General features: G+C 53.5%; 1 protein-coding gene across 1 annotated transcript in view; it reads right to left on the reverse strand.

Moving 5' to 3' along the window:
• The window catches only part of fhip1b (FHF complex subunit HOOK interacting protein 1B), a 32,405-nt gene that overhangs the window by 3,472 nt on the left and 4,940 nt on the right, over positions 1-23,993 (reverse strand). Inside the window, exons 3-9 of the mRNA XM_084452240.1 lie at positions 17,828-18,374; positions 14,335-14,973; positions 3,695-3,940; positions 2,832-2,999; positions 2,405-2,484; positions 1,980-2,149; positions 82-1,500 (exon numbers count right to left, since the gene is read on the reverse strand). Of these exons, the coding sequence (XP_084308366.1) occupies positions 82-1,500; positions 1,980-2,149; positions 2,405-2,484; positions 2,832-2,999; positions 3,695-3,940; positions 14,335-14,973; positions 17,828-17,956 (2,851 nt within the window). The 5' untranslated portion in view covers positions 17,957-18,374. The remainder of the gene's footprint in view (positions 1-81; positions 1,501-1,979; positions 2,150-2,404; positions 2,485-2,831; positions 3,000-3,694; positions 3,941-14,334; positions 14,974-17,827; positions 18,375-23,993) is intronic.

Genomic DNA, 23,993 nt, shown 5'->3' on the forward strand with positions numbered 1-23,993 from the left:
TAGTTATCGGTCAGCTACTAGATATAGATCATATAGATCAGATGGGAAAACGGGGTCCGGGGTCCTGCGGGGGTCTCGTACCTGTGTAGGGCTGTGAGGTTGCCTGTCCCAGGGGTCTGGCTGGACTAAGCACCCCCGCGGCCGAGCTCTCCCCCTTGGCGTCCGCCGCCGCCGCGCTCGGGTCAGCGTCCAGCAGCTCCTCCTCCTGCCTCGCCGCCACCGCCGCCGCCACCGAGGAGAGGGGCGGGTCCCGGGCGACCTCCTCCGGGGCCCGGGGCCCCCGGCGGTCCCTGACACGGTCCTCCAGCTCCCTCAGCTCCTGGGTGAAGGCCTCGATGCTGATGCCCTGGCCGTTGGAGTCCCCGGGGGGATGGTCCTCGCTGGGCGCCCGCTCCAGGAGCTCCTCGATCAGGCTCTCCACCGACTCCAGCCCCTGGTTGCTGAGGCCCGCCTCCGGGAGGCCCGATGTCGGCGGGACGGGGGGTGGCGCGGGGTTGTCGGCGTTGTCGGGCGCGGGGGGCTGGGCCGGGGGGGTTTGAGGATTCGGGGGCTGCTGAGGGCGAGGCGCGGGCCGCTCGCAACCGACGCCGCCCGGACCCTCGCTGTACATAGGCTGGGCCGGTCCACACGCCGTTTGAGCGGGGCGGGCGCCGACCGAGCCGTTTTGACTGGACTCGGCGGAGGAAAGACAATCTCCCAGGTCTCTCTTCACCTTCTTCACCTCCATCCCTCCATCCTGGCGGTCGGCGCACGCGTCCCCCTGTGCCGTCGTCCCGTTGTAAACAGCCTGGTGGGCGGCGTGGGCGGGGGGGAGGTGAGCGGCCGCAGAAGCGGGAGGGGCGAAGGAGGACGACGACGACGGCGTGAGGGGCGCGGCTTCGGGGAGCTCCTCCCTCTGCAGGCTGCGCTTCTTGGTGCGCGGCGTCAGGCTGATGCAGTTCTTCCCGAAGGTCACGTCCCACTCGCCGCTGTCCCTCTCCGAGCTGCTCCACTCCGAGCGCGCCGCCGCCGCCGCTGCCCTCTGCTGGCCCGGGGAGGAGCTGCTCCCTCCGCCGACTCCTCCCCCCGCGCCTCCCTGCTGGAAGGAGAAGTGCTCGGGGAACATGGCGAGGGACGGGTTGGAGGTGGCCGGCGGCGGTGGGGGCGGAGCCGCGCCGGGGGAGGGGTTCTCGCCGTCGTACGGCGCCGACCATTGGCGGCAGGCCCAGGAGCAGAGCTCGATGCCCCGCCGGGCGTCCTTGAGGTACTCCAGGTAGCCCTGCTCCCAGTCCAGACACTCGGCCGCCCCGCCCTGCTGGTGCATGGGGCTGTCGGGGGGCGGGGGCGTGCCGTGGCCCCCCCCGCGGGGGGAGGAGGGGACCGTCTCGGTGGTGGGGGAGGAGGAAGGAGGAGCCCCGCCCCCTCCGCCGGCGCTCTGCTGGCGCATGAAGAGCGCCAGGCGGGACGGCGTGCTGGGTTTGGGCGGCGTCGGCGCTGGCTCCGCCCCCGGGCTGCCCAGCACTGCAGGGAGGGGGGGGAGACAGAGATGACCGTCAGGGCGCAGTAACGCTTCACACATCTGCACGACGGACAGAGGAGGAGTTCATCTCCCGTAACCCCCGACCCTAACCCCAACCCTGACCCTAACCCGCCCAACTACACTCAACTGAGGTCGCCTACTGCTTGCAGAGCACTTTTCTCTAGTCGGTCCAGATAAGAAGGTCAAAGGTTGTGTTTTGCTTGGTTTCTTATCTTTATCTTCTTTTATTGTTTTACCTTTCATCTTATTTTTCCAGCTTTTTGTTCATTTTATGTCTATTTTTATGTAAAGCACTCTGTGCGGTGCATGTAAATTCTGTTGTAAAGCACTCTGAGCTGCATTTATTTGTATGAAAGGCTATACCAATAAAGTTTTATTATTATTATTATTATTATTATTATTATTATAAGACTAGAGCCACACGAAACACAAGAGAGTAAAACACGGAGGGTGCGGTCACCTTTCCCCCAGAGCGCAGGCTCGTCCTCCCGGTCACCAGAGGGCAGTGTGCTCAGGCGGCAGCACTCTGGGATGAGCGAGAGGAACTTGTCTGCCGACTTTCCGTACAGATCGGTCTCCCTGACGGCTCGCCTCTGACTCAGCATTACGTGGTTGCAGGGCAGCAGATACCTGGGCGCGAAACAAACACACCCACACACAACCTGTAGGGCTCCAAGCAAGAAACTAGTTCAACAAACAAACGCACACCCAAATGCGCAAACACAGACATATGTACACAACAGTGCGCAAACAGCCACAGGCACACATACAGAGGCGCGTCCACACACACACACACACACACACACACACACACACACACACACACACACACACACACACACACACACACACAAATACACTCATGAACATGAACACACACACTACCTGAGAACAAGCTGCAACATGAGGTCTTCACAGTTGAGGGAGAGGAGAGTCCTGAATAGGCTCAAAGACACCATACAGAGCTGGAAGAGAGACAGAGGGCTTCCATCTATTATGCTGTATACACCGGTGGGTACATACCAGGTGTGTGTACCAGGTGTGTGTGTGTGTGTGTGAGTATGTGTGTGTGTGTGTGTACACGCGCTTGTGTTGAATTCCTTTTATTTCTTACTTGCAGCACTATAAGAAATGTGCGTTGTGTATTGCACATGCATATCCTGTCATCTCCTAGCCCACCACACACACTCTCTCTCTCTCTCTCTCTCTCTCTCTCTCTCTCTCTCTCTCTCTCTCTCTCTCTCTCTCTCTCTCTCTCTCCCTCCCTCCCTCTCTATCTCTCTACCTCCCTCCCTCTCTCTCTCTGACTGACCCTGGAGTTGCTGCTGATGCGCGTGAGCAGCGTGTCCAGGATGGTGTCGTTGTCATGGCGATGCATCAGGATGAAGCGCAGGAAGGTTTTGAGGAGCGCCGTCTCCGTGACGCTGCGCAGGAACAGGTCCAGGTAGGCGGTGCTGGCGATCATCTCGTCCACCGAGGACTGGCACACACACGCACACACACACGCGCACACACACACACACACACACCAGAGAGAGGGGGGGGGGGCGGGCAAGTTTAATGGATGAGAAATAAACAGACATGAGTAAATCACTGTTTGGTTTGAATACAGTAGGGAGGTCATACAAAATACCAACTTCTTTTAAAAACAAGAAATTCATATTTTGGTCCATGATTCAATAAAGGTGCCTCAGACTCTCTTCAGACTCCCAACCTACACCAGGGACAGCTACTGTTGTTTTTTTATTCTTAAGACATTTGTACTACTTTTTTTGTATTAATGTTTATGTTTTATATAGTGTTTTACGAGCAAATAAACACTTACTTCCCAGAAAAATAGCTTTAAACATTATTTTCTTTGGTGGCGGCCTAAGGCTTTTGCGCAGTACTGTATGTGCTCATTTCTGTCACTGTGGTTGTCTGTCACCTGCTGCCCCAGGACAACATAGCTACTGTGTTGTAGCCTACAGTGCACTGCACACGCACAGCCCCTGTAATATGACTATAAAACAAATATTCAAATTGTATTTAAATAATAAAATGACACCATATTTCACAATATTCAAATCATGACAAGTAAGTTAGATATACCATATCATCACGTGTTCCCGCGCAATGACGTCCCATCTAACCCTGACAGACACTTAATCTAACCAATAACAACCCCCCCCTTACCTTGTGGAGGGCGGGGCCCATGACGGGCACCAGGAAGCCGTTGTGGACGTAGTCGACCAGCTGGCTGCGCACCAGGGGGTGGGCCACCTGGATGACGGCGTTGCAGAACTCCAGCGAGTTCATGAAGAGCACCAGCGAGGACACGCCCATCCAGTCCTCACGCCGCAGGGCGTGCCAGTCGTCCCCGTGCACCTCGATCTTCCTGGGCAGGGAGGAGTAGAGGGCGCTCAGGCCTGTGGCCAGCACCTGGGGAGGGGGGGAGAGATGGAGAGGGTCGGGGTAAGAGAGGGTTGGGTAAGAGAAATGGAGAATGTTGGGTAGAGAGATGGAGAGGGTTGGGGAGAGAGATGGAGAGGGTTGGGGGGAGAGAGATGGAGAGGGTTGGGGGGAGAGAGATGGAGAGGGTTGGGGGGAGAGAGATGGAGAATGTTGGGTAGAGAGATGGAGAGGGTTGGGTAAGAGAGATGGAGAGGGTTGGGGGGAGAGAGATGGAGAGGGTTGGGGTAGAGAGATGGAGAGGGTTGGGGGGAGAGAGATGGAGAGGGTTGGGGGGAGAGAGATGGAGAGGGTTGGGGGGAGAGAGATGGAGAGGGTTGGGGGGAGAGATGGAGAGGGTTGGGGGGAGAGAGATGGAGAGGGTTGGGGGGAGAGAGATGGAGGGGGTTGGGGGGAGAGAGATGGAGAGGGTTGGGGGAGAGAGATGGAGAGGGTTGGGGGAGAGATGGAGAGGGTTGGGGGGAGAGAGATGGAGAGGGTTGGGAGAGAGAGAAGGAGAGGGTTGGGGGGAGAGAGATGGAGAGGGTTGGGGGGAGAGAGATGGAGAGGGTTGGGGGGAGAGAGATGGAGAGGGTTGGGGGGAGAGAGATGGAGAGGGTTGGGGGGAGAGAGATGGAGAGGGTTGGGGAGAGAGAGATGGAGAGGGTTGGGGGAGAGAGATGGAGAGGGTTGGGGGGAGAGAGATGGAGAGGGTTGGGAGAGAGAGATGGGGGAGAGATGGAGAGGGTTGGGTTAGAGAGATGGATAGGGTTGGGGGGAGAGAGATGGAGAGGGTTGGGGGGAGAGAGATGGAGAGGGTTGGGGGGAGAGAGATGGAGAGGGAGGGGGTTGGGGGGAGAGAGATGGAGAGGGTTGGGGAGATAGAGATGGAGAGGGTTGGGAGAGAGAGATGGAGAGGGAGGGGGTTGGGGGGAGAGAGATGGAGAGGGTTGGGGGGAGAGAGAGATGGAGAGGGTTGGGAGAGAGGGATGGAGAGGGTTGGGGGGAGAGAGATGGAGAGGGTTGGGAGAGAGGGATGGAGAGGGTTGGGGGGAGAGAGATGGAGAGGGTTGGGAGAGAGAGAAGGAGAGGGTTGGGGGGAGAGAGATGGAGAGGGTTGGGGGAGAGAGATGGAGAGGGTTGGGGGAGAGAGATGGAGAGGGTTGGGGGGAGAGAGATGGAGAGGGTTGGGGGGAGAGAGATGGAGAGGGTTGGGGGGAGAGAGATGGAGAATGTTGGGGGGAGAGAGATGGAGAGGGTTGGGGGGAGAGAGATGGAGAGGGTTGGGGGAGAGATGGAGAGGGTTGGGGAGAGAGAGATGGAGAGGGTTGGGAGAGAGAGATGGAGAGGGTTGGGGGGAGAGAGATGGAGAGGGTTGGGGGAGAGAGATGGAGAGGGTTGGGGGGAGAGAGAGATGGAGAGGGTTGGGAGAGAGGGATGGAGAGGGTTGGGGGGAGAGAGATGGAGAGGGTTGGGAGAGAGGGATGGAGAGGGTTGGGGGGAGAGAGATGGAGAGGGTTGGGGGGAGAGAGAGAGATGGAGAGGGTTGGGGGGAGAGAGAGAGATGGAGGGGGTTGGGGGGAGAGAGATGGAGAGGGTTGGGGGGAGAGAGATGGAGAGGGTTGGGAGAGAGATGGAGAGGGTTGGGGGGAGAGATGGAGAGGGTTGGGGGGAGAGATGGAGGGGGTTGGGAGAGAGATGGAGAGGGTTGGGGGGAGAGATGGAGAGGGTTGGGGGGAGAGAGATGGAGGGGGTTGGGGGGAGAGAGATGGAGAGGGTTGGGGGAGAGAGATGGAGAGGGTTGGGGGAGAGATGGAGAGGGTTGGGGGGAGAGAGATGGAGAGGGTTGGGGGGAGAGAGATGGAGAGGGTTGGGGGGAGAGAGATGGAGAGGGTTGGGGGGAGAGAGATGGAGAGGGTTGGGGGGAGAGATGGAGAGGGTTGGGGGGAGAGAGATGGAGAGGGTTGGGGGGAGAGAGATGGAGGGGGTTGGGGGGAGAGAGATGGAGAGGGTTGGGGGAGAGATGGAGAGGGTTGGGGGGAGAGAGATGGAGAGGGTTGGGAGAGAGAGAAGGAGAGGGTTGGGGGGAGAGAGATGGAGAGGGTTGGGGAGAGAGAGATGGAGAGGGTTGGGGAGAGAGAGAGAGAGATGGAGAGGGTTGGGGGGAGAGAGATGGAGAGGGTTGGGGGGAGAGAGATGGAGAGGGTTGGGGAGAGAGAGATGGAGAGGGTTGGGGGAGAGAGATGGAGAGGGTTGGGGGGAGAGAGATGGAGAGGGTTGGGAGAGAGAGATGGGGGAGAGATGGAGAGGGTTGGGGGGAGAGAGATGGAGAGGGTTGGGAGAGAGATGGATAGGGTTGGGGGGAGAGAGATGGAGAGGGTTGGGGGGAGAGAGATGGAGAGGGTTGGGGGGAGAGATGGAGAGGGTTGGGGGGAGAGAGATGGAGAGGGTTGGGGGGAGAGAGATGGAGAGGGAGGGGGTTGGGGGGAGAGAGATGGAGAGGGTTGGGGAGATAGAGATGGAGAGGGTTGGGAGAGAGAGATGGAGAGGGAGGGGGTTGGGGGGAGAGAGATGGAGAGGGTTGGGGGGAGAGAGAGATGGAGAGGGTTGGGAGAGAGGGATGGAGAGGGTTGGGGGGAGAGAGATGGAGAGGGTTGGGAGAGAGGGATGGAGAGGGTTGGGGGGAGAGAGATGGAGAGGGTTGGGAGAGAGAGAAGGAGAGGGTTGGGGGGAGAGAGATGGAGAGGGTTGGGGGAGAGAGATGGAGAGGGTTGGGGGAGAGAGATGGAGAGGGTTGGGGGGAGAGAGATGGAGAGGGTTGGGGGGAGAGAGATGGAGAGGGTTGGGGGGAGAGAGATGGAGAATGTTGGGGGGAGAGAGATGGAGAGGGTTGGGGGGAGAGAGATGGAGAGGGTTGGGGGAGAGATGGAGAGGGTTGGGGAGAGAGAGATGGAGAGGGTTGGGAGAGAGAGATGGAGAGGGTTGGGGGGAGAGAGATGGAGAGGGTTGGGGGAGAGAGATGGAGAGGGTTGGGGGGAGAGAGAGATGGAGAGGGTTGGGAGAGAGGGATGGAGAGGGTTGGGGGGAGAGAGATGGAGAGGGTTGGGAGAGAGGGATGGAGAGGGTTGGGGGGAGAGAGATGGAGAGGGTTGGGGGGAGAGAGAGAGATGGAGAGGGTTGGGGGGAGAGAGAGAGATGGAGGGGGTTGGGGGGAGAGAGATGGAGAGGGTTGGGGGGAGAGAGATGGAGAGGGTTGGGGGGAGAGAGATGGAGAGGGTTGGGGGGAGAGAGATGGAGAGGGTTGGGAGAGAGATGGAGAGGGTTGGGGGGAGAGATGGAGAGGGTTGGGGGGAGAGATGGAGGGGGTTGGGAGAGAGATGGAGAGGGTTGGGGGGAGAGATGGAGAGGGTTGGGGGGAGAGAGATGGAGGGGGTTGGGGGGAGAGAGATGGAGAGGGTTGGGGGAGAGAGATGGAGAGGGTTGGGGGAGAGATGGAGAGGGTTGGGGGGAGAGAGATGGAGAGGGTTGGGGGGAGAGAGATGGAGAGGGTTGGGGGGAGAGAGATGGAGAGGGTTGGGGGGAGAGAGATGGAGAGGGTTGGGGGGAGAGATGGAGAGGGTTGGGGGGAGAGAGATGGAGAGGGTTGGGGGGAGAGAGATGGAGGGGGTTGGGGGGATAGAGATGGAGAGGGTTGGGGGAGAGATGGAGAGGGTTGGGGGGAGAGAGATGGAGAGGGTTGGGAGAGAGAGAAGGAGAGGGTTGGGGGGAGAGAGATGGAGAGGGTTGGGGAGAGAGAGATGGAGAGGGTTGGGGAGAGAGAGAGAGAGATGGAGAGGGTTGGGGGGAGAGAGATGGAGAGGGTTGGGGGGAGAGAGATGGAGAGGGTTGGGGAGAGAGAGATGGAGAGGGTTGGGGGAGAGAGATGGAGAGGGTTGGGGGGAGAGAGATGGAGAGGGTTGGGAGAGAGAGATGGGGGAGAGATGGAGAGGGTTGGGGGGAGAGAGATGGAGAGGGTTGGGAGAGAGATGGATAGGGTTGGGGGGAGAGAGATGGAGAGGGTTGGGGGGAGAGAGATGGAGAGGGTTGGGGGGAGAGATGGAGAGGGTTGGGGGGAGAGAGATGGAGAGGGTTGGGGGGAGAGAGATGGAGAGGGAGGGGGTTGGGGGGAGAGAGATGGAGAGGGTTGGGGGGAGAGAGAGATGGAGAGGGTTGGGAGAGAGGGATGGAGAGGGTTGGGGGGAGAGAGATGGAGAGGGTTGGGAGAGAGGGATGGAGAGGGTTGGGGGGAGAGAGATGGAGAGGGTTGGGAGAGAGAGAAGGAGAGGGTTGGGGGGAGAGAGATGGAGAGGGTTGGGGGGAGAGAGATGGAGAGGGTTGGGGGGAGAGAGATGGAGAGGGTTGGGGAGAGAGAGATGGAGAGGGTTGGGAGAGAGAGATGGAGAGGGTTGGGGGGAGAGAGATGGAGAGGGTTGGGGGAGAGAGATGGAGAGGGTTGGGGGGAGAGAGAGATGGAGAGGGTTGGGAGAGAGGGATGGAGAGGGTTGGGGGGAGAGAGATGGAGAGGGTTGGGAGAGAGGGATGGAGAGGGTTGGGGGGAGAGAGATGGAGAGGGTTGGGGGGAGAGAGAGAGATGGAGAGGGTTGGGGGGAGAGAGAGAGATGGAGGGGGTTGGGGGGAGAGAGATGGAGAGGGTTGGGGGGAGAGAGATGGAGAGGGTTGGGGGGAGAGAGATGGAGAGGGTTGGGGGGAGAGAGAGAGATGGAGAGGGTTGGGGGGAGAGAGAGAGATGGAGGGGGTTGGGGGGAGAGAGATGGAGAGGGTTGGGGGGAGAGAGATGGAGAGGGTTGGGGGGAGAGAGATGGAGAGGGTTGGGGGGAGAGAGATGGAGAGGGTTGGGGGGAGAGAGATGGAGAGGGTTGGGGAGAGAGAGATGGAGAGGGTTGGGAGAGAGAGATGGAGAGGGTTGGGGGGAGAGAGATGGAGAGGGTTGGGGGGAGAGAGATGGAGAGGGAGGGGGTTGGGTGGAGAGAGATGGAGAGGGTTGGGGGGAGAGAGATGGAGAGGGTTGGGGAGAGAGAGATGGAGAGGGTTGGGAGAGAGAGAAGGAGAGGGTTGGGGGTAGAGAGATGGAGAGGGTTGGGAGAGAGAGATGGAGAGGGTTGGGAGAGAGAGATGGAGAGGGTTGGGAGAGAGAGATGGAGAGGGTTGGGAGAGAGAGAGATGGAGAGGGTTGGGAGAGAGAGATGGAGAGGGTTGGGAGAGAGAGATGGAGAGGGTTGTGGGGAGAGAGATGGAGAGGGTTGGGAGAGAGAGATCGAGAGGGTTGGGGGGAGAGAGATGGAGAGGGTTGGGGGAGAGAGATGGAGAGGGTTGGGGGGAGAGAGATGGAGAGGGTTGGGAGAGAGAGATGGAGAGGGTTGGGGGGAGAGAGATGGAGAATGTTGGGGGGAGAGAGATGGAGAGGGTTGGGGGGAGAGAGATGGAGAGGGTTGGGGGGAGAGAGATGGAGAGGGTTGGGTGGAGAGAGATGGAGAGGGTTGGGGGAGAGATGGAGAGGGTTGGGGGGAGAGAGATGGCGAGGGTTGGGGGTAGAGAGATGGAGAGGGTTGGGGGAGAGATGGAGAGGGTTGGGGGAGAGAGATGGAGGGGGTTGGGGGGAGAGAGATGGAGAGGGTTGGGAGAGAGAGATGGAGAGGGTTGGGGGAGAGAGATGGAGAGGGTTGGGGGGAGAGATGGAGAGGGTTGGGGGGAGAGAGATGGAGAGGGTTGGGGGGAGAGAGATGGAGGGGGTTGGGGGGAGAGATGGAGAGGGTTGGGGGGAGAGAGAGAGAGATGGAGGGGGTTGGGAGAGAGAGATGGAGAGGGTTGGGGGTAGAGAGATGGAGAGGGTTGGGGTAGAGAGATGGAGAGGGTTGGGGGGAGAGAGATGGAGAGGGTTGGGGGGAGAGAGATGGAGAGGGTTGGGGAGAGAGAGATGGAGAGGGTTGGGGGAGAGAGATGGAGAGGGTTGGGGGGAGAGATGGAGAGGGTTGGGGGGAGAGAGATGGAGAGGGTTGGGGTAGAGAGATGGAGAGGGTTGGGGGAGAGATGGAGAGGGTTGGGGGAGAGAGATGGAGGGGGTTGGGGTAAGTACAGGAGTTGGGTTGGAGCTCAAGCTTGTTTAATTGGGTGGCGGGCGCAAAAACTGAGAGCAGGACTCTAGTCGTGACTATCTAGGGTTCGGGTCAGAGGGGAGATGAGAGGCGGAGCACTGGAACGATCACAAAGCTCCGCCCACCTTTTACACATATCTAAAGTAAAACTGCACTTAGTTTTGTGCAGTGTGGTCCTGATTACACCACATATGGTGTCCAAGCTGAGATGACCCCCATCTCTATTCTATGTAAACAGCTGACGTCCAGAAGTGACATGCTTTGCTCTGTTGTGTATGAAACAGTGCTACACAGCGCTGAACACACCCTGGTCTCCAGTCTGACCTCACCTCAACCTCATGACTCAACCCTACCTCAAGCTCATGAATCATGGTATCACACACAAACATACACACACAACACACACGCGCTCGCACACTTGCACGCACACACACACACACACACACACACACACACAGACACACACACAAACACACACGCAAACACACAGGCACACTCACGCACACTCACACAAAAAAGCACGCACACACACACTCACAAAAAACACACACACACTCACGCACTCACACTCTCTAATGACTTCATCCCTGAGGCCCTATACAATGCGTCTGTGTGTGTGTGTGTGTGTGTGTGTGTGCGTGGCTGCCTGCGTCAGGATACTGCGTCCAACTGTTCTGTCCAGAGTGACACATCACCATCTCAGACAGCCCGGCCCATTCCCGCAGAGTAGAGGCCACGTAGCCAGCTGTGACCTAGCCTAGCCTAGCCTAGCCTAGCCTAGCACACCAACACAGCACAGAAAACAAGCAACAACACAGAAAACAGCCTTCTTTAATCTTTCAACTCAAACACACGCGCGCGCACACACACACACGCAGGGGAGATGGAGGTCTCACTATGATAGATCATTCAGTCACAGTCAAGTGTTCCCAGTTAGCTGGTATCGATTGTGCCATCGAGCGAGCGCACGTCACACAAGCAAGCAAGCAAGCAAGCAAGCAAACAAACAAACAAACAAGCTCAATTCCACGGTTCAGAGATGAGAGAGAAAGGCGGAAAGGCAGAGAGAAGAAAGACAATGGATCAAGTCAAGTCAACGCCAGAGGCACTGGCATGTTAAGCCAAGAGTTTTGTTGAATTCTGAAAGACTGGCGCTACTCTGGGCTGGGTAAACTAACCCGCACCTCAGGGACCCCAACCCTAACACTAACCCTGACCCTATTAACACTAACCCTGACCCTAACACTAACCCTGACCCTATTAACACTTCCCTAACCCTAACACCAACCCTGACCCTATTAACACTTCCCTAACCCTAACACTAACCCTGACCCTATTAACACTTCCCTAACCCTAACACTAACCCTGACCCTATTAACACTTCCCTAACCCTAACACTAACCCTGACCCTATTAACACTTCCCTAACCCTAACACTAACCCTGACCCTATTAACACTTCCCTAACCCTAACACTAACCCTGACCCTATTAACACTTCCCTAACCCTAACACTAACCCTGACCCTATTAACACTTCCCTAACCCTAACACTAACCCTGACCCTATTAACACTTCCCTAACCCTAACACTAACCCTGACCCTATTAACACTTCCCTAACCCTAACACTAACCCTGACCCTATTAACACTTCCCTAACCCTAACACTAACCCTGACCCTATTAACACTTCCCTAACCCTAACACTAACCCTGACCCTATTAACACTAACTAAAGGAGAAAAACACGATACAAACAGGTGCTGTCTGGGGTTGACAGTCATGAGGCACATGAGAAGTGTATCTTGCAGAGAGAAATCTGATTTGTACTATTAGGATGCAGGAAGACAAGAAGAGCAGTGTGTGTGAGAGAGAGAGAGAGAGAGAGAGAGAGAGAGAGAGAGAGAGAGAGAGAGAGAGAGTGAGTGAGTGTGTGTGTGTACATCAGGTGTGAAAGGTTAAGAAGGTGTTAAAGTGGACATGAGTACAAGAGTGAGAAGCCAACACTGTTCCTGTACACACACACACACACACACACACACACACACACACACACACACACACACACACACACACACACACACACACACACACACACACACACACACACACACACACACACACACCTCGGTGCTACAGTAGATGGAAGTTCCTCTGGTCCCTGTTAAGTAGGTCACACTGGAGCTCATAAATAATGTTTGAATGGAGTGGAGGAGAGAGGCTGCCAGTAGGAGCTGCAGCAGGGAACGCCAGCCAGAACCAGCCAGACTACAGAACGTACAGTACACAGGTTCTACAGCCACAGACACACTACAGAACGTACAGTACACAGGTTCTACAGCCACAGACGCACTACAGAACGTACACAGGTTCTACAGCCACGGACACAGACTGCAGAACGTACACAGGTTCTACAGCCACGGACACAGACTGCAGAACGTACACAGGTTCTACAGCCACGGACACAGACTGCAGAACGTACACAGGTTCTACACACGGGCTCTACACACACCAAACACAAAATCACTGTCACACGTTCAGCTCATCGCGTTCATGTGACCCATTTCCCACAAGACAGGAAGCGCACAGGTTGAGCTACGATGCAGCGAAGGCAGAAACGGCCGGCGTCATGCAAAAAACACGACGCACATTAACCAATTGAAAGTGTCAACTGCAACAGACATGGCAGCTGTGAAAGGAGTTCATGCATTAGTTAATTTCAACAGACATGAGCCATGGCAGCTGTGAAAGGAGTATGAAAGGAGGATGCCTGTCGAACAAGGCTATGCTGTGATCAACTAATAATAACCCACAAGCCGCAATCCTGTGAGTGATGGTAGAAGCAAGTAGGAAAGTGCTGATATTAGGAGGAGTTAGTATCAGATAGAGATACAGGGTGATAAGGAACCAGATACTACGCCAGAACACTGACTCATCGCTTCCCTCTGCTTCCCTCTCTCTAATCACACATCACTGTCACGCCAGCATGTCGTGTCGGGGAGAAATTTGACTGTTTCCAAATCCACTTTAAAAACACTTGGAGCGTTTTCCCTACTGAGACACGCACATACTAGAGGTGGTGGGGAAAATCGATTCATTAAGAATTGCAATTCTTCCCGTTTTCACCCAATTTAGTTAGCAGAGTTGCAATTATTTTTGCGCTCGGGGTGTATTTAATGGGCTACTGTAGTCAAATGGTGGAAATTATAATCTATCACATCTATAATCATCAATAACTGAAAATAAAATCAAATCGGCACCCCAAGAATCAAAATCGAGTCATGAGATCGATTCCCACCCCTAATCCATACACAGTCATGCATACACACGCACGCACGCACACGCACACACACACACACACGCAAATCTATTTGAAAGGAGGGCTGACGCAAGAGCAGAGGGCCCTAAATTGACCCGTGTCATCACGCAAAATTCCACCGCATCATCATGTTATTGCAAAACAGGCCGTAGCACGTCTGTCACGAGCAGCTGGCTGTTCACTTATACTGACCACTCTGGACTGGGCTGTGTTCAGACTCTCTAACCTAGTACCCTAGCCTAGCCTAGTAGCCTAACCTAGTACACTAACCTGCCCTAACCTAGTACCCTAGCCTAGCCTAGTACCCTAACCTAGTACACTAACCTGCCCTAACCTAGTACCCTAGCCTAGCCTAGTAGCCTAACCTAGTACACTAACCTGCCCTAACCTAGTACCCTAGCCTAGCCTAGTACCCTAACCTAGTACACTAACCTGCCCTAACCTAGTACCCTAGACTAGCCTAGTACCCTAACCTAGTACACTAACCTGCCCTAACCTAGTACCCTAGCCTAGCCTAGTACCCTAACCTAGTACACTAACCTGCCTTAACCTAGTACCCTAGCCTAGCCGCCTAACCTAGTACACTAACCTGCCCTAACCTAGTACCCTAGCCTAGCCCCCTAACCTACCCTAACCTAGTACACTAGCCTTTTTAGTGTGTACTACTGTACTTCCCTTCCCCCCCGATCTTTCAATCATTGGTGATTGAGAAGTGAACTGATCTAGCCTAGAGAGGCTTAACTGGTTCTGTATTCCAACACATAAAGGATCGAGCCAGAGCATATTTTAAACCCTTAAAAGAGAATCAGCACGATTTCCCAACATGTAGAGCGTCAATAAGCCTGACAGTAAGTAACACACACACACACACACACACACACACACACTGGAGGGAGTAACACACACACACACACACTCACCGGGCAGAAGTAGGAGTTCTCTGCGATGTAGCGCGCCACTGCGCGGTTGCCGGCCGAGGTGGCCATGACCAGGAGCAGCGCGTCGCGGGCCTGCTGACCGACGGCGCCGTCGCGGTGGATGAACGGAACCAGGATGGAGAAGATCAGCAGGTTGGTGGGGCCCTGCTGGGCCGGAGCGACCCGGAACAGCAGCTCCAGCACCGCCGGCTGCCGGGCCATGGACACGCACACCTGGTTGAGCAGCAGGACCAGGCTGTTCTCCAGGGCCGGGGGGCAGCCGCCCAGCTGGGGGTCGGCGCAGGCTCCCAGCAGGCCGAGCAGCGGCTGGAGGACGGCTTTGTGCCGGAGCAGGGGCTGCTGGGACTGTCCGATGAGCATCTCGAACAGCTTGAGGAGCGCCCCCTGGCTGTCGGGGTCCAGGCCGCGGCGGAGGTGCCACTGCACCAGGCGTTCCAGGATGTTCTCCGCCGCCACGCGCTCCAGGATGGGGCCCACGGGGGACACGCCGCCGCCCGGACCCTCCCCCTCGCCGGGACGCTCCTCCGCCAGCAGGCACAGCATCTGGTCGGTGTGGTTGCGGACGGTGGTGAGGTCATCGCTGGAGCTCGAGGGGTCGCGCTGTTCCAGTACCCACGCCAGCTGCAGCGGGAGGAGGGTGACCGTGTTTAATATACAGGCTGGAAGGAACAGTATGCGCTTTGGCTCAAAAGTATTTTTTGTTCTATTATTATTATTATTATATATATTTTATACATACGGTACTGTGCAAAGGACTTAGGCCGCCACCAAAGAAAATGTTTAAAGCTATTTATCTGGGCAGTAAGTGTTTATTTGCTTGTAAAAAAAAAAAAAACACTATATAAAACATTAGAATAAACACAAATAAACTTTAATACAAAAAAGTAATATATCTTAAGAATATAAAACAACAGTATCTGTCCATGGTGTAGGCTGGCAGTGTGAAGAGAATCTGAGGCACTCGGTCAATAAAAAATAAAAAATAAACTTTTATTGAATCATGGACCTTTTGATGTAGGCCTGCTAGACCAGGCGCTTCCACTTCCTCTACCCTGGATCATATCCCATAATAATCTTTCCTTTGCCATCCATCCAAATGATTTAATTAAATGCACTTCCCAATGTCTGAATAAAATCATGTTTTGCTAGTCTGATCGCGCTCCTCGTTTGAGATGGCAATCCAAGTCTTAAATCAGTCTTTTTCTCTTGAAGTTATGATCAAATCAAACATGTTTAATATTATCAGAAGTTTTTAGTCTTAATGCAAATGACCTGCATGATCCCAGTCTTACAAAATCGTATAGTCTGTGACTAAAAACTCCACGTCTAGATGTGAGATTGTGTCCTTTTTCTGTCTAGTGTTTGGAGATTGCACTTTGTCTAAATGATATAATGCTGCTGCTGTGCCTTTGGAGATTGCATTACTATTATAATGCATAAAAGAATAACATAGATAGAACAGATAAGAATAGCAGAACATAATCAAATCGAATAGAATATCCTAACAAAATGAAATAAAGATAGGCCTACTTTTTACAATGCGTAACCATGCATTTTAGAGATTGGGCTGGACTGTAGACCCTTTTGTCAGTATCATGCTAAAAATACACTCCTGTGGCTATGTATGGAAGCAAATCAGTCATCAGTCTTGACACAAATCATAGAATTAGGAAACTCGTAGTCTATTTTATTAATGTTATATTTCATTTCCTTTCAAACCTTTATTTATACTCGTGAAGCACTGAGGTTTCCCTCATTTACAGTGTTGACGAGTTTACACAGAGACACAAATGAACAAAATATATACAGTACATCTAGCCTATAGCCTTTTTTTTCCAGATAAATAGCTTTACATTTTCGTAGGGGGCATAATAATTTTAACCAGTACTGTATATTATACATTTTACTGCCTTAGACCGTAAAATGTAAAGCGCCTGGCCCCAGACAATCCAGAGCCCACTTACTCCAAAACTGTCATCTAGCGGATGCGACCTCACCTCGACGGGACCTTAAATGCAAAGACAACGGCCCCAGACTAAAGTGCGTCCAATCATTTCGAGTTGCCAACTTGAAATTATTGGATGTCCGACCTGCCTGTCAACCTACCTACTTGCCTAGCGAGTGTCATTTGTTTTCCCCCGGTTTGGAGGAGGAGCTTTGGACGGAGGCCTGAAGGGAGGGGCGGGGATTTTGTCAGTTGATTTTTCGAATTTTACAAGTTAACAAAATTAAATAAATGACAAAACGCCTACTGCACCTATGAACTGAGAGAAGATAACACCAAACTCTCACATTTTCACTACGATCTACGATCGTAACCACTTTATTAGATGTTCACATCATAAACACACTGACGCCAAGAGGGAACCAAAGTGGAGTGAATAAACGTGTCTGTGTGTACAGTATGTGTGAGTGACTGTTTACTAATCTCCATGAAACAGCACGCCAACCCGAGATGATGTCTAGCCTGCAGCTTGTGGATAGATACTGTAGGGTTGTTTGTTTACAGTAGTAGCCTGCAGTCAGAGCAGTGTCTTGTGTGGTAACAGCCTTGGACAGAGGCCAGAACCCCCTGCTGTCCTCAATCGAAAGCTTCTCTGCTAATGCTGCACAGTGCATACTGTAAACACACACACACACACACACACAACACACACACACACATGCAGATGGAAACACACTCTGTAGTGGTAGGTCAGCGAGAGACCTTGAGATGCTGTTGGTAAAGCCAGGCCATTACAATGATTCCCTAAAGGCCGGTTCAATAATCTCATGATGGGATCTGGCAGCACTTCAGAGCATGTTCCATCCCACTTGACAGGCCTGGCAAGCACTGTACGCACGCACGTACGCACACGCGCACACACACGCGCACACACACGCGCACACACACGCGCACTCACACACACCCTCTCTAACCCCTAAACGCACAGGAGCTACACACATGCATCACCGCATTCTCCTGAATGCACTTAAGGCTAACTGACAACTGAGCTAACTGCCCCCCCCCCCCCACACACACACACACACACACATCTCCGATACACACACACACACACACACACACACACACACACACACACACACACACACGCACACGCACACGCACACACACCTTAGAGCCATACAGCACATAGAGAGCAACAGTGTAGCAGCACTGGCAGGGTCAGCCACAGGAGTATAGATTCTGTCTGTACAGGCTGGCAGCTGGCTGGGGAATAGACGGCCACTGATCTTAGTTATGGGTGTGTTTGCATTTGCAAGTCTATCAAAGCAGGCCCTCGCAGGAGAATGTGGGCTGCATACCTGCTAACTTCTCAAATAATCAAAGAGATATTTTCAAAGAATCAAGAGACATTTTATGTAGCAGTGCTAGTGAAGTATGGATACGGTCATTTTGTGGGATAGGGAGCTATATACGTAGACAAGGGGTTTGGGTCATAGGTCAAACCTATCGGGTCCTCCATCATCTCACCTGTCTCCAGTGGTTCTCGAAAACCATCAGGCAGGTCTCCGGGTCGGCAGTGCAGGGGCTGGAGGGGGCGGCGTTACGATTGGACCGGCTCCCTTGACCCCTGGGGGTCAGCCGGCTGAGCCAGCTCATCCTGATTGGTCGCCGCAGGGGGCGAAAGGCTGGTTCAGAGCAAATCAGAGGGGAGGAGAGGAGGAGGAGGGCGGGCTCTGGCACATGGACTGAAGGGTTCGGAGAGAGGGGAGGCGGGACAAAGGAGGGACAAGAGGAGAGGAGGAGAATAGGAAGAAGGGGTGGGGGGGAGGAGAGGAGGGGGAGAAGGGGAGGGGAGGGAGGGGGACGGCGACCAAGAGAGAGTCCAGATAGGGAAGGGTTGGGTGAAAAGTTGAAGGGGGAGGAGGATTGTGCTCCGGGGACCACTGCAACGGCGACGGGGTCGTCTAGAGGTCGGGGGTCGTCGGTGCGGGACGCGCGTCAGCTCGCCTCGAAGACCCTGTCATCCAGTCTGCAGCCAGCACCACTCCATATCCAGGCAGCGCGACCCACAGCACTGCAGGGGGGAGAGGGAAGACCACACAGCTTAGCATTAGCACGGCGGCGCTAGCAGGTTAGCATTAGCATCGGCTTAGCCATGAGACCAAAAATAACGAAGCACTTTAGGAAGAGTTAGCCTGAGACTGATAAACGGGTGAAAATGTCTACATCAGCGTCATCCTAGAGGGAGTGAATCTCCTGAGGACGAGCATAAGCCTACCAATTCCAACTAACAGACAGGTTAGCATTTAGCCACGCCAGCTACTGTGTTAGCTAGAGATGCCATCTGTGATCAGCGACAGGAGGTTTTAGCCAGATGTCCTCTGCACATCCCGGAGTTCACGATGAGATGTGAACGCTCCAAACACACACCGGAAAACCTGCTTACAGAAGAGAGAAAAGGGCAAACGAGGCGCCAGAGAGAGAGAATCAGTCGTCAAAGGAAACCCGCTGGGATGTAGACCACAGAGAAAAGCGATCCTCTCTTCGGTGTAAAATCACAGAGAAGGTGATCCTTTCTTCACGGCCACAAATACTAACAACGATGCCCAAAAGGGAAAACTTAAAAACGCAACGCACGTCATGAGATATGTACTGTAGGTCCCAGGTCTGATCTGGTTTATAATTTGAAAGAAAGAAGGTGGGGGGGGGGGGCGCTCTACATCAAGGTGAGAAGTGAAAGACAACACGAGGGAAGTGGGTGTTTGCAGAACTTCAAAGAGACCAACATGTGCTCAGACACCGTCCTCTTCACCTACTCTGATTTCACCGGTTGTTTCGGTTTGAAAGACACATCAGTCCCAACCCCCAGAGCCAATTCAGGACCTAGTCTAAACTCAATAGGCCTGAATTCAGCCTTATTAGCCTTTAGCGCCTGGATAGCCACGTTAAATAGTTCCCCTAACAAAAGCGTTGCCAAGCAACAGATGCATTGGATGGAATGTTCAGTTGTTTTGAAAAAAAAAAATGATAGGCCAACAATGCATTGGATCAAATGGGAGGCGCATTAATACTGAAAATGGAATGATATGCGGTCCCAGGTGTGTGTTACAAAGTATTTTAACACGGCTTCCAGCCAATCAGAATCAAGAACCAGAACTAACCGTTGTCTAAGCTGAATTTGGCAACAACGAAGAGTGAATTCTACCCCCCAGTCAGGGTAGTTTCCTTCTCCAGGAAAGGCAGGCGTCATGGATGTGGATGTAGGACTTTAATCCCTCTGAGTGCTGTATCCTCACCAGGAGTCCAGGGTGCTGTTTGCTTCATCCTACCGGATGTGAGCCAGATACTGCCCACTCAGCCTGCCTACAGCACGCGCCTCGCCACAAACAAGGAAACGAGAGAGAGAGAGAGAGAGAGAGAGAGGGAGGGAGGGAGAGAGAGAGAGAGAGAGAGAGAGAGGGAGGGAGGGAGAGAGAGAGGGAGGGAGAGAGAGAGAGTGGAGGAAGGAGGGAGGGAGGCAGCAGGACGATGGGTGCAAAGAATGTTCAAGCAAAGAGAGGAAAGTGAAAAGCCAAGGAAGGCTTTCCTAAGATTCTCACTTGTAAAACAGACTTCTATCAAAATGAGACTATCCTATAAATAAAGATTAGGTCTAATTAAAGAAACAAATCGACTGACAACAGCAACATTTTTGATCTCATATCCCTCAGATTTAAAATCGGATTGATCAAAATAAAAGCTTGACCAGTCTTATTTCCCCGAGTTGGCTACGCTACACTGAGCATATACTGTAGATAGCACATGACCAACACATGACTATAGTAGGAGAGGGCCATGCTAATGTATCCCACACAGGTCCTGCCTGCTTCCATCTGCATCAGTCTCTATTGTGCTCTCACACAGTTCACTGCACAACAGCCACCAGGCCTCCAGGCAAAGAAGGAACACAGCCCTTGAAGACGACGATTTGCTACACCGAAAGGATGAACGACACTTTGCGTTTCATTTCTAAGCGCTTGAATTTCACCGCAAATATCATGTCGTGCTTCTAAGCGGCAGCCGGCCAGGTCTTCTGTTTCTCGAGGGCCTCGGGTTTTCCAGAATCAAAGCGAAGGAGCGAACCGCAGGGCTGCTGTTCCAGATGCCTGCAGCGGGGCGGACACCGTGATTCAGACCGAGAGGGGCGTGAGGAATGCGCTCCTCTCGTTGCGTAACTCTCCCCCCGAACGGCCTGAGAACGGAGCTGGCGGCGGCGGGCCGAGGGACGGCACCCAAACAGAGAGGCGATCCCCCTCCTCGCTCCGCTGGGCTCCACCCTGCCTTCGCTGGAAGAAGCAAAAAAACAAACCGCACGGAACATTCTGTGACTGGTTCTTTCCAAGAGGGCCGCACAAAGATTGGTCCTTGTTCCAGTGACGACATCTCTTTCGCTGGGTGGGGTAGTTCAAGGAGTGCCCCCCCCCCCCCACTACCCCACAGAGACAAAACACAGACTCTTCTCATATCCAAAATAAGACTTTGACCTGAACCTCACCCCAAACAACTTGTGGAGAGCATTCAAAACAACCGACTGCCTGGCCCTTAGCATCCCTTAGGGTCAGTGTCCAGTTACAAGAAGACTATGGGATGTGTGTGCGCACGTACGCATGTGTATGTCTCATGGGAGGCCTTGAGGGGTGAGTCATCCTGCCAACACACCAAACACTCCGATTCCCTGACTGGCTCCAATTACAGTCCCAGTCCCAACTAGTCACTATGTATTTATAGGCTGGCCTCCACAGGGCGCTGAGGGCAGCCACCTTCACTACGTGAGACCAGGGTGGGCCGGCCAGCAGTGGGCAGTGGATCGTTAATGCCAGCAGTGGATCGCTAATGCTAACACCTTACTTCAACTCCCATCTCAACAGCCAAGCCGTCGTAACCACGCGTGACCAGCCAGTGTCACTTTATGACCCTTTATGGAGGAGGAGGAGGAGGTGGTGGAGGAGGAGGAGGAGGAGGTGGAAGACTTGTGAAAGAGAGAAACAAACCGCTTGCATTAACAGTTATGTGAAACAGTAATGGTTTAAAAATGTCTAGGCCTACATTTCCATTGACATTATGAGTCAATAGGTGTGGTAACAATTAACAAACCAAAGTCCACCCTCTGAGACATGTCTGAATTCCTTTTGTAACCCTTGGATCCAAGAATCTAGCCTATAAACAGGCTAGTCTTAAAAGTAAGCTATATCCTGACTAAAGGCTTCGATATACTCCAGTTGTATGTACATATGTACGTGCCTGAACACTACACAAGCAGCACTGTTCACATACACCACTGCATACTCTGTCTCAATGGAAGGTTTAGAAGCTATAAGCACGAGGAAGCAGGTCAGCGACAACTGCATCATTTGCATTCTCTCGCTTGGGTGTAAAACATTGCCAATTTCTCACCAACTATTCTGGCATGCATACTTGTCATGCTGCAGCAGCAACGTCACATCACACACACGTTTAATTGCGGACAGGCTCACATAGCTTCACTTCGAAATTCAATGCCATTGTGTATTACTGAATCTTGTTCTAGTAGGTTGGTGCCTAACATTGATGGGTAGACATTCAACATGAGACAGGGTGCAAGGACAGTTCAAAGACCGTGCAAATGAACGGTGCAAAACACAATACAAGATACAAAATGGTGTTCGATGTGTGTGTACAGAGTGTTAATGTGAGTGTGATGTTTTTATATACAACACGTGTGTCGTTGTGATATGGGTGCAGTGCGAGCTTATAGTAGTCAGCGGTCAAGTGCAAGTACTGTAGTGCAGCAGGTACAAAATTAGCGAGGGGAGGGTCAGAGGGGGACACAGGCCTTATTGGTGAGCCTAGTGGCCGTGGGGAAGAAGCTTCTTTTGGGACGTGAGGTCTTGGTCCTAATGGGCTGCAGCCTCCTGCCGGAAGGGGAGTGGTTCAAAGAGATTGTGACCGGAGTGGGAGGGGCCGGGCCACAAGCTTTCTAGCCCGCTTCAGGGCCCTGGAGGGATGGCAGGCGGTTTCTGTCGGTACTGCAGCTTGCGTATGCGTGTACTCAAGGCTTAGGGTAGACGCGCACAAAGGACACACCAAACGAACGCAGGCACACGTGCGGAGCCGTCCTGTATACATGTACTTCCGTGGTTTGTGTACATGTACTTAGCGTGAAGTATATGTACGCCTTAACACAGACGTGGAAAGCAAACCAGACTCATATCCTCCACACTGACCTTTTAACCTAAGAGCGCCGTGTTCTGAGGTCGTTCGTTGGGCAATGTGAGAGACGCAGGTCAGAGGCGAGCAGAACGCGACATCGCTGACCCAGGATGACACACTCAACACGAGGCCAGTGAAAGGAGGTTAAGTTATTGTGTGTGTGTGTGTGGGGGGGAATGTGCCTTGCGCAATACACCAAACTCGAGCAGCCAAATGCCTCATCACAGTGTTACTGCTTAGGCCTGGCAGTTAGTCATCACAAGCTGAAGAGAGGAGTGGAGTTGAGCCACGCTTGGTTGAGTACTGTCTCAATGAGAACACTGGGAAGATATCCTAATAGCACCAGATCTCTAAGCTCACTTCTGAAGTTCTTGCTTAAAGCAGTTATGGCTGATGTCAAAGTTGAAAGCTATGCTTTGATAAAGATCCAGAGTAAGGATAGTGTTCTGTGGTAGAGAAAGCTTAACTTACCAATTCTCGTTGATGGAGAATGAACAGAGCAATGATTTGTCTAACAACAAGACTGGTTGCCACACAACTTACCCTTTCTGATTCACCACAAAATCTCTTTGACTAAGCATGAAAATCTAGTCTCCAAGTAGGAATACTAAGCCTACATTTGACTTGAAGAGTGCACTAACCCCTCAATTCAACCACAGCAGCATGCAGCTATACTTGGCTCAGGATGAGATCTGTGGCCAGAAAGTAGGTTATGGTGAGTCTGGCTGATGTGCAGACCACGTGGTACACAGTGTCACGCTGTCCACCAACAGGTCTGGAAGACATGCTGTCCACCAACAGGTCTGAAAGACATGCTGTCCACCAACAGGTCTGGAAGACATGCTGTCCACCAACAGGTCTGAAAGACATGCTGTCCACCAACAGGTCTGGAAGACACGCTGTCCACCAACAGGTCTGGAAGACATGCTGTCCACCAACAGGTCTGGAAGACATGCTGTCCACCAACAGGTCTGAAAGACATGCTGTCCACCAACAGGTCTGGAAGACACGCTGTCCACCAACAGGTCTGGAAGACATGCTGTCCACCAACAGGTCTGAAAGACATGCTGTCCACCAACAGTCTGGAAGACATGCTGTCCACCAACAGGTCTGGAAGACATGCTGTCCACCAACAGGTCTGGAAGACATGCTGTCCACCAACAGGTCTGAAAGACATGCTGTCCACCAACAGGTCTGGAAGACATGCTGTCCACCAACAGGTCTGAAAGACATGCTGTCCACCAACAGGTCTGGAAGACATGCTGTCCACCAACAGGTCTGAAAGACATGCTGTCCACCAACAGTCTGGAAGACATGCTGTCCACCAACTGGTCTAGAAGACATGCTGTCCATCAACAGGTCTGGAAGACACGCTGTCCACCAACAGGTCTGGAAGACACGCTGTCCAACAGTCTGAGAGACATGCTTTTCTCACTCTCATTCTGTCAGCCAGAGTCTCTCGCTT

The sequence above is a fragment of the Borostomias antarcticus genome, assembly GCF_949987555.1.
Source record: "Borostomias antarcticus genome assembly, chromosome: 17".
Classification (NCBI taxonomy): domain Eukaryota; kingdom Metazoa; phylum Chordata; class Actinopteri; order Stomiiformes; family Stomiidae; genus Borostomias; species Borostomias antarcticus.